Source organism: Lynx canadensis, chromosome X (assembly GCF_007474595.2).
Source record: "Lynx canadensis isolate LIC74 chromosome X, mLynCan4.pri.v2, whole genome shotgun sequence".
NCBI classification, from domain to species: domain Eukaryota; kingdom Metazoa; phylum Chordata; class Mammalia; order Carnivora; family Felidae; genus Lynx; species Lynx canadensis.
The window spans coordinates 106,041,272-106,052,907 of NC_044321.2; the positions used below are offsets into that span (position 1 = coordinate 106,041,272).

The window sequence follows — 11,636 nt, forward strand, 5'->3', positions numbered from 1 at the left end:
CTGGTGGAAGAGGGATGGAGAACTGTTCATATAACTATTTTCAAAAGGATGGGGAATTTGCTGTTTTCCAAGGGAAGGAGGAAATTTCTAGCTTTGCCTCTGTTCTCATTATAGATATCCCATTTGTATTCCTTACCTTTTGAAAAGGACAGAAAATGATCCTTTTCACCTTAATTACTTCCGCTTTTCTCACACCATCCCTCCATCTTTATTCTCATTCTTTTAGGTGAAATTAAGCAACTGCATTGGCACTCATCCACTGAATGGCCAACAGGAAGAATGGCCACGGATAATGCTACAGCGGTGTTTGAGTTTCTTCTTATTGGAATCTCTAACTATCCTGAGTGGAAAGTCACATTTTTCACATTGGTGCTGATAACATACCTCAGCACATTGTTTGGGAATGGACTTATCATCTTTCTTATCTACATTGACCCCCACCTGCACACTCCAATGTACTTCTTCCTTACTAATCTGTCTTTCTTAGACCTTTGCTATGGAACCAATTCCATGCCCCAGGCCTTGGTGTATTGTTTCTCTACCCATCCCTACCTCTCTTACCGACGATGTTTGGCCCAAATGAGTGTCTCCTTGGTCTTGGCCACAGCAGAGTGCCTCCTATTGGCTGTCATGGCCTATGATCGTATGATTGCCATCAGCAATCCCCTGCGCTATTCCATGATCATGAATGGCCCAGTGTGTGTCTGGCTGGTGGCTACCTCATGGGGGGCATCACTTGTGCTCACTGCTATGCTCATCATATCCCTGCCACTTCATTTCTGTGGAGCTAATGTCATCAACCATTTTGTCTGTGAGATTCTTTCCCTCCTTGAGCTGGTCTGTTCTGATACCAGCCTCAATGAGCTTATGATCCTTACCACAGGTATCTTCACCCTGCTCCTACCCCTTGGATTTGTTCTTCTCTCCTATATTCGAATTGCCACTGCTGTCCTAAGGATTCGCTCAGTCCAGGGTAGGCTCAAGGCCTTTTCCACCTGTGGTTCTCATTTGACTGTGGTGATAATCTTCTATGGGGCAGCCATCTCCATGTATATGAAACCTCAGTCCAAGTCATCCCCTGACCAGAACAAGTTTATTTCAGTGCTTTATGGGGCTCTGACACCCATGCTGAACCCCCTAATATATAGCCTGAGGAACAAGGATGTTAAAGGGGCAATGAGGAAAATTATGGCAAAAAGGACATGAGCCTTCTTTGTTCCTAAACTTCTGAAATAAGTTTACATCCTCACTGATGGCGAAAATTGTTTAAAGGGTCTGACTTTCCCCTAGGTAGAGCCGGTGGTTATCACTTGAGAAGCTTCAGGAAGTCCTCCCACCCCAAAACATTATCCCTACCAAGACTTGAATTTTCATTAGAGGCATTATTTTTACTCTTTCTTTACATATAACATGTTAGTGGTCACCCATTAGGTCACTTAACGTTAGGTAAATCAGCTTATCAGAATCATTTCCTCACTAACAGCGGAGACATAAGTAGCAAGAGAATCTCCTATGACTGTTAGCAGGAAGCAAGACATAACTGAAATTGGAAAACAGGACAAAGAACAGTGTCATAAAAGACCAGAAGACAAATGTCAGAAACTTTACAACTTGACTGAGGGTAAGCCCTGTTGTGCAAGCACAATTTTCTTGCTCTGCTTAACCTCAGAATCATGAGAGAATTGTATCATAGCCATTTCCTACATTTGTGTGGAATGGTTTTTCTCTTTTCTTGTTCTTTTTCAAACTTCTTTCAAATCTATTATTTTATTTTCTATTCCTAATATAATTCTATGAAATTGTTAAGAAAGAATCCATAACTCCCCTCTGTTAATGAGGAGAAAACAGAGGCCCAGAGGAGGAGTTGAGACTTGTATAAAGTCATACACAATTGGTAGTGGAATCAAAATTAGAATTTAGATCCCATATATACCACCTCTGAACTTTGTCAATATTGTCTAGAAAACTATTTGGAATTCTAGAATTACAAATGCAACTAACATTTATTGAGCACTTACTATATACCAGACACTGAGCTAAGCTCTCTACATCCATTGTCACATAGAATTCTCACAACAATTCATTGAAGTAATGCTATTATCCATCCATATTAGAGATGAGGAAACCGAGACTTTTAGAGGCTAAGTGATTTGCCCATGGTGACAGAGCCAGCAAAAAGCAGTGCCAGTATTTAAATCTAGGTATGGTTAATTTCAGACCCTATTCACTGTACCCACACTAGAGACCTTAGAGATTATATAATGAAGTGATTTTAATCAGCTTTATGGTGGCATCATTTGTGTACAATAAACTTTACCCAATTACAGTATGTAATTTTATGAATTTTGACAGATTCCCACTGAATCAGCACACAATTCCATTGTTTCCAAAAGTTTCCTGGTGCCTTTTTGTAGACTACCCTACCCTCCGCCCCAAGACCTGACAACCACTGATCTGATTTATTTAACTATATGGTAGCTTTGATTTTCCAGAATTGACAATAACTGGAATCATATGTGTATGTACTTTTTTGTGTATGGCTTTTCTTACTGCGCATGCTTTTGAGATTCAGCCACATTGTTGCTTATATCAGCAGTTCGTTCTTTTTTATTGCTGAATAATATTTCATTGAACACACTTGCCACATTAAAAAAAATCCATTCCTTGTTGATGGATGTAACGTGGTAGCTTTTAAACTTTAGATCTCGTAGTCCTATGCATTCAGTTGTATGCCTGGAACCCATCAATGGAGGTGAAGCTTTCTGTGAACAATTTCATTTGAAAATAGAATTCTAAAAATAAAAGAAAAAGTTTCAGCAAACAACGATCTACTACTGATCTGTCAGTTTTAGATGAGTTCAGAGGCTCAGCAAACAGTATGTAAATTTCCCAGGATCATGAAACTTTCTGGAAGCATATTTAGGCCTAAGACCCAGATACCCTGTTTACTGGTCTCACTTTACTTTGGCCTGGGAGTTGATGTGACACTGGACGGTGCTGCTAAGAGAGTACCAGACATACACAGGACCTGTGTCACACATGTACTCACTTAAATGCAGAGGAAAACAGACTGAATAAACGATTTATCAACATAGACTTTCAAATAAATGCTACATTTATTCACATTCCACCCATTGTATATTTTTAAATGTGTATGGTATTCTTAGCCACTGAAACCATGTTTTAATATCAAGAACAAAATAATTAGGGGGCACTTGGGTAGCTCAGTCAGTTAAGCTACCAACTCTTGATTTCAGCTCAGGTCATGATCTTATAGTTCATGAGATCAAGCCCCGTGTAGGGCTCTCCACTGACAGTGCAGAGCCTGCTTGGGATTCTCTCTCTCCCCCACTCTCTGCCCCTCACACCTCTCAAAAATAAATAAACCTTTAAAAATATATATTTAGGAAAAAAACAAGTGATCCCAATCTTTGTTTATTCAACAAATATTAACTTTCTACTTTCAACCAGACACTGTACTAGGTGCTAGGGCACATTTCACACTTTATGCAAAATGTATCTTACTATTAAAGTAAACATTTCAAATTAACATTGTGAAATAGTTAAATTGGTGGAATCAATAAGATTTTTGGAGAAACAAAGTAAAGCACTCAGGGAGAGAGAAATTCAGAAACTAGGAGGCATGTTAAGAGTACTCATTTTATGAATAAACAAAAAGCAGAGTGATACTTATAAATATAGAGAACAACAAATAAATAAGTAAAGCAAAGTGATGGTTTCCAGAGGGAAGGGAGAGGATGGGCAAAATGCATGAAGGAGAGTAGGAGATACACACTTACAGTTATGGAATGAATAAGTCACAGGAATGAAAGGCACGGCATAGGGAATATAGTCAATGATACAATAGTGACACATGGTGATGGATGGTGGCTACACTTTGAGTACAGCTGACACACATTAATTTCAAGTGTACAACATAGGAAGCATTCAACATCCCTACAGGTTAAGCTATGTTCACAAGTGTAGCCACCATCCGTCACCACGTGTCATGGATGGAACTGGAGGGTATTATGCTAAGTGAAATTAGTCAGTCAGAGAAAGACAAAAATCATATGACTTCACTCATATGAGGACTTGAAGAGACAAAACAGATGAACATAAGGGAAGGGAAACAAAAATAATATAAAAACAGGGAGGGGGACAAAACAGAAGAGGCTCATAAATATGGAGAACAAACTGAGGGTTACGGGAGGGGTTGTGGGAGGGGGATGGGCTAAATGGGTAAGGGGAATTAAGGAATCTACTCCTGAAATCATTGCTTCACTATATGCTAACTAATTTGGATGTAAATTTTAAAAAAATAAAAAACAAAATTAAATAAATAAATAAATAAATAAATAAATAAATAGTAAAAAATAAAAAGGACACTTTCCCACCAGAAAAAAAGTACTAATTTTAATGACTCCGGCGTATGGGGGAGAAATACTGCACTCTCTATCACAGGTAAGTTTATAGCTTAAAATGAGAAGCATATTTTCACTAATGGTTCCCCTACCACAAAATGGTAGCTCTGTCACTAGGTGCTTCGTGTCTTTATTGATTTGCTGGTAGGGCACAGCCTACAGATGGACATAGTGGAATCTGGAGACAGGGGCTGTGGAATTGATTCTGCTACTAACTAGCTGTGTGACCTTAGTTATACCACTCTCTGGCCCACAAATTTGCTAATTTAGAACAGGAAGGTTGTGTTTTGTTACCCAAAGACCTTTCTAGTTCTCACATTCTGCATCTAGGTGTTATTTTATATAGATTTTCTTTCTTGTCTTAAAAAAATGGAATCATATTATCAATTTACTTTGCAACTTGCTTTTTCCACTTGGCAATATATCATGGACATTCCTCCCGATCAATATATATAGATCTATCTGCCTGACTTTAAATGTTAGCTTTGACTGAAAAAGTAGGCACACATAGCAGCTAGTTAAACATAACTTCCAGCACTAACATTCTGTTTCTAGGCATCTAAACCCCAAAGGCCATCCAATTCAACATTGATATTAATTCATTTTAAACACAAAATGAACTCTATGAGGATGTTATGAAATGAAATCAATTCTGGATTGTTAAAAACTCGTAAGGTTGAATCTCGCTTCTTCACTTGATCAATCATAGGCACTGCGAGAAACATTCCACTGTGCATTCCACATCCCAGGCAGCTGGGTAGTAAAGCTTACCTTGGTTCCAGCCTGGAAATAAAGATTGGTTTGAAACCAAGGTAGTTCTGCCAGAAATTGAGGAAAAAGTTTACACGCTGAAAAAATGGGCTCCAAATAACATTTTTCCAATGTGGATTGAAGAAAAAGATACCATGTCCCATTCATAGGATTTGGGATTTCAGTTGAGGAAAGGCAACAGAATAGAACTACTTAGAGCACAGGCCCTGGAGCCAAACTTGTTGGATTCAAATCTACATTCTGCCACTTCTTCGTTCAAATCACTTTCCGTGCTTCAATCCCTTTATCTAAGTGGGCTAATAGTAGGACCTGCCTGTAGTGTTCCGTATTTGTTCATGTAGGCAGAAACCACTCCAGTTATTTCAGACAGGGAGGGATTTAATAAAGAGAATTAGAGACCTACAAAGCCTTTGGAAGGGCTGTGAGAAGGGACATTGTTAAAGGAGCATTGCCAACAACTTCAGACAGTTGTAAAAGTCTTGGGAAGTTTTAGTAGCAATGAGGAAACTGCTACAAATGACACCAAAGCAGATGTGGCACAGAAGAATGCTCAGGAGCCGCCTAAATCTTTGTTTGGCAAAGTCTACACACCTAAATGCAATGTCAGGAGGACCAACGGTGGTGTCTTAGGCTTGTCAAGATCGTGTGAGTAGTACCTTTTGTGGATGAAGTCCCAAACTGAACGTTACTGTCAAGGGAGTGTGGGAAATGTAGTTTCCAAGTTTTACTAAACAGGTGAAAGCTGAAAAGGATGGGGAAGGTGTTAAATATGACTTCACAGCTTGGTTATGAGAATTGTGTGACTCGATTCATGTAAAGCACTTAGAAAATTGCCTGGCCTATACGATAGTCAAAGAACAATAAATATTAGCTGTCATTATGATGTCTGGATCACAAAAGCCTAAGATGCCAGGTATTAGAATGCATACTGGCTTTTTTTTTTTTAATATGAAATTTACTGTCAAATTGGTTTCCATACAACACCCAGTGCTCCTCCCAACAGGTGCCCTCCTCAATACCCATCACCCACCCTCCCCTCCCTCCCACCCCCCATCAACCCTCAGTTTGTTCTCAGTCCTAATTGCTTTTTAAATAGTGCATTCCAAGACTACTCCTTAACCTGTGCATGCTAGCATCCACACATCCTTCATTAATTCAATATTTAATGATCACCTACTATCCAGCAGGTGCTGTGCTATTGCCAGGGATACAGTGCTGAAGAAAGCACAGTTGTTCTCTCCCCTCAAAGAATTCACTCTGTAGGTGGAGAGAAAGACATGTACACAGCCAAACTTGCTGTGTGAATTTGTAACTCCTTAGTTCTTAAGTTTATAAAGCACTTTACCCACTTTATAATTTATCGTATTCTTGGTGTATATTTATGACCTCATATCATCTTCTAAATTTAATGAGACAAGCAAACAGATGTTATAATTAGTATTATGAAACTGACATTTACAGATGAAAAGATTTAGTGTCTGTAATATTATCAAGGTCAACAGTTAGTGACAAGACTAGGGCTAGAATACAATTCTAGATTTATCATGGTGATTGTTTCACAGTATATACACTACTGGATCATTATGTAGTATACCTGAAAGTAATATGATGTTATATGTCAATTATACCTTAATAAAAACTCGACCTTAATAAAAACTCAAATTTAACTTAATTTTTTGAAAACGAATACAATTCTTCTGACACCTAGATATTTTTTTCTGATGGGTGCCTGATAGGTTCAGGGAGTCTTTGGAAAGGAGGAATAGAAAGAAGGCAAGACTGTTGCTGAGCAGAGAAAGGAAAAAATACTATCCTTTCAGATTGTCTAGGTTAAAAATCTGACTCTGACACTTACTAGCTATCTGATGTTGGGCAACTTCCTGCCTCAGTTTCCTCATCTATAACAGGAAGACAATCATAAGACTGAACTAATAAAGTTATCAAGAAGATTAAATCTGTTGACTTCTATAAAGTGCTGAGAATTATAGCTGGGACATGGTAAATGCTCAATAAACATTACCTATTTTTTATTATTGTTATTATAGAGTTACTATTACCATTATTGAATTTTCGGTTGACTCAAAAGTAGTTTAGGTGCTCACCTCACTGGGTGGCTTCTCTCTCTCCTCTTTGTTCCCCCCACACACAAAGAATATACATAGTAATTGTTTCTGGTTAAATGTGCACAGCAGGTCAAGCACTTTTTCAGTACAATATCATCATGGAGTAGGAAAAGCGCATGATTAGGCGTCAGGAAGTCTAGATTCTAGTCTGGGTTCTGCCATTAATGAGCTATGAAACTCTGGGTGAATCACTTAACCTCTCTGGACTGCATGTGTCAAACAGGGGTAAAATATATTCCTTAACCTACCCCAGAATGGTTGAAAGATCAAATGAGATCATAGATGTTAGATGTTACAAAGTTAAAAGCACATTACAAATGCTACATGATGGGATTTTCATTATCCTCAGCATTAGCCTTCATGTCTTCTTCTCGCTTACCTATGACAACTACTCACTTACTGAATGTTATTGATTCTTCATCTGAAATGTCTTTCAAATCCATCCCCTTTTCTTTGTTCTCAATGCTTGTGTCTTGGTTCACAGACTCATCAACTCTTACCAGAATGAGTGTAACAAGCACCTAACTATTTTTCTCTAATCCAATCTTATCTCTCTCCAACCTAGCCATCCAATCAATGTCTCCACAGTGACTTTTCTAAAGGGAAAAATCTCATCCTGTTAATCCCTGGTTTATAATCTCACCCCAAGATTAGGAATTTCCAATAGGCTCCCTATTTCCTATAGAATATGCAACATGAATCACATTAATCAATGCCCTTGCTAATCTCTCTATCCTCACTGTCTATTTCATCTCCATAGACTCCATACTCCAGGAAAATAATACTTTTCTTTCTCTAAATTTTGTATGAATCTATGTTACTGTACATGCTGTTCTTCCTGCCTGCAGTGCCTGACAAAATCTCAGTCAGCCTCTAAGAGCCAGATCTACGGTCATTGCCTCTGTGAAGCTCTCCCCAGAGCTTATCCTGTTCTGTTTAACCCTGGATGGTGACTTAATTCCATTTCTTTCACTTAATAACATTTTGTTCAACCTCAAATTTAACATCTTTCATGTTATTTTATAATTAGTTGTTTTGGAATGTTTATTCCAATTAGATCATAAGCTTATAGAAAACAAGAAGTTTGTTTTATTCATCTCTGAATAAACAAATATTCATCTCCCTAGCATAGTTTCTGGCACAGAGTATATGCCCAATAAGAATTGGTTAAATGAATGAGTGCTGAACCAATACTTCCTAGACTATCGGTGGTAAAGAACAGTTGTCTTTTAAATTTCCCAGTTGTTACAGACTGATATTTTATAAAATACAATAAAAAGTCACAGCTGTGTCAAATCACTTTAAAAGTTACTAAATGTTTACCCTCAATTTTGTTCTTATCTCATTGTAAACATTTTGAGTAGCACTCAGCTGGACTATCTGCAAAGATGCTTCATCCCCAGTCCCTAAAATCTTCATAGGCAAGTTGAAAAATTTAACAAGGATACATGTAAAAATAATAAACAAGTCTTCATATGTTCAGAGCATAACTAAGCAGGAAATCAATAAAATAAAGCTATTGTCATTAAGTACATGCACAGATAAAGTAAATCAGTGGAGCAGTGAATGAAGGGATGCAATATTATATTTAGACAGCAACAGTTTGTATGACACTTCAAAACTAATCTAGGAAAATTTTAGGAAAAAGTGGGATTTACAGAAACTATTCAAAACAAAGATGGCTGGGATGGACTGGGGGACATCAGGGAAACGTAAAGAGGAAGAGGACACCTTCAGTAAACACTGTTTACAGAATTGCATTTACCTGAGTGCTTAATTGAAAGCTTTTATAGAGTCCCAATAGACAGTGGCCACTGCTCCCTCCTCATTCATTGATTACCTTCTTAAGTCACTGTGTTGGGAACCCTCCTAAGAAACACAGGACTCCGCGTAATCACCCTAGAGCTGGATCTACTCTTTGGTAACTTAAGAGCAGAAATGAAGTTGATGATGTGAGTCAAAAGTTTTACAGTTTCACCAGTGAACTATTGGAATTAGTGGACAAAAGATACTTGCACTTTAATGACTTAGAAATAACACTCCCAAAAGAATATACGGCTTCAATTTAGTAGTGAAATTTAATTGCCTTCTAGGGACTTGGTCCCTGAAGTCTCTTCAGTGAACTCACTTCTTTGGAACCATAATGAATAAACTCAGAAGGTAGCAGCTGATAATGTTTAATATTCTTCATTCTCCTTGTTTACACATTGAATGATTTGGAGTCCTGGATTCTAAAATGCTGAGCGGAATCAAGACACAATCCACTGTAAGAGCAAGTAAAGAACACATACCCTGGTAAGAAGAAAGGAAGTCATTTTTGTCTCTTGAAACATATATATGTGGAATGGTCAGTCTTGACATGGATCTCAGCATGCACCTGTAACTCACTCCTCCTGAAAGACTGCAGCACTTCAGTGAGCTGATGATCATGCAACACATAAGGGGCTATATCAACACAACTCTTGGAGACTTTAGTGTTGTTGTTTGTGGTTTTGCGGGGTGTTTTGTTTTCTTTTGTTTTTTGCTCTTCAGGTGAGTAAAATCAATTCAATTTCAAAAATATTCATTAAGTTCCTCCCATGTGTCAGAAACTGAACCAAGTACTGGAGTTAAAGAAATAAAATGCAAATTCTGTCTCCAGAGGGCTCACATTATAATCTGACCATATTGCCTTATTACTCTCATTTACTGAATTATTTTCCACCCTCCAGAAAAAAAAAAAAGATAACCAATATGGCCATATTTTCATGGGTGCTACTTCCCAAGTGAGGCCTTATTTAAAAATAATAATAGCTAATGTGTATATAGCACAAAGATCCTTTGAGATAAACACTATAATTGTCCCAATTTTACAATCAAGGAACTAAGGCATAAACAAGTTAAGCAAATTACTGATGTTACACAGTGAATCAGTGATGGATCCAGGATTCGAACTTTGATCCAGAACTCGTGCTGTTAACCGCCACTCTACACTGCCTGGTGTGAATAATATAAATTTCTGTCTGTAAGTACCACCCATTCCATTATGTATATTTTGAGCTTCTGGGAGCTTTCTGAAAAACTCAGAAAACAAGGAAGATGTTCCAAGAGTCCCTTAATTTTAGCATTAAAGATAGGATGAATCCTCCTGGAAAGCATGCTCTTGCATGGTAGATAAAGAAGAACTTCTTTGGGAAATCTGCATTAAAAAAAAAGGTCTCGAAGTGTGCCCCAAATATTTCTGAAAGATCAAAAACCAGTAACTATATATGTATCTCCACATATGTCTAATTAATTTAGGAAGATTTTGGCCTGCACGACTGAACTAAAACACTGAATTATTCAACTAAAAGATATATGTGGTTGATCTGGTGAGATTTACTCCAATCACATAAGCACAAAAATGTGTTCTTTGTTTTCCAGCTATTCATACTGGCATTTGTTCTGAGATCGTCAGGACTATAAAATGATGAGGATTGTAAATTAAAAGAAGGCTTCATGATTAAACATGTTGTCATTCTAGTGTGAAGATTTAATGCCCCTTGAAAAAGGCTGTGCCTTGAAAATCCTTTCCTTGTAATGCTATTAGGAAATTATGGTTGTCGTGTCACCATTGCACAAAGACAAGATCACCTGACTTCTGCCTCAGCCTCATAACTCTACTCCAAGAAGACTTTTCCTTTTCAGATTCATTCTGTTTTCTGATCCTAATTCTGGGAGCACACAGAACAAAAATGAGTCTTCTAATTCTCATTGGAGGTAGTGAAGAGCCTCCTCATAGGATCACTGTAATAAGTAAGCAGCTGTAGTTAGAAGCTTAGCAGCACCTCAATATTTTTTCAGTCTGTCTGCCCTTGGTCCTGATTTCTATTCAGAGCTCCCTTATCCTGTATTAGGATATACTGAGGATCCTGTTTCAAAGTCTTACTCTACTTCCTGAATTACTTGTCCATAAAGGTCTCATACCTTCTGAGTTCGGGAGTCTGTTCTAGAAAGAGAATCTGAAGCGATTACCTACATCATGAGTCTGGATGGACTTTCTTGCTGACCAGCTCCTAAGACAAACCTTCCTATCCATGGCCTGAACTCACCAAGGTATGACACCTGCCTCATGAGTCTGAAACTAGATTCTCCTATAAATGACCCAAATTCTGATTTGTGACTAGAACATGATGGGAATCTTACAATCAAAAAAAAAAAAAAAGATTTTGACCTTAATAATGAGCTGGTATGTGATAGCACTCATACTTGATAGAATTAGACCAAATAAAGTAAATAAAAATTTGAGTGGACAAAAAAGTGTGAAAACACTTTTTTTTTCAGATTCTAGTATAATAAC

General features: G+C 37.7%; 1 protein-coding gene across 1 annotated transcript; it reads left to right on the top strand.

Moving 5' to 3' along the window:
• The first annotated feature begins 279 nt into the window (after positions 1 to 279).
• Positions 280 to 1,206, top strand: LOC115507061 (olfactory receptor 13H1-like). The gene has a single exon (XM_030305169.1). It carries the CDS (start codon positions 280 to 282, stop codon positions 1,204 to 1,206), a length of 927 nt encoding a protein of 308 aa, XP_030161029.1.
• The last annotated feature ends 10,430 nt before the right edge of the window (positions 1,207 to 11,636 follow it).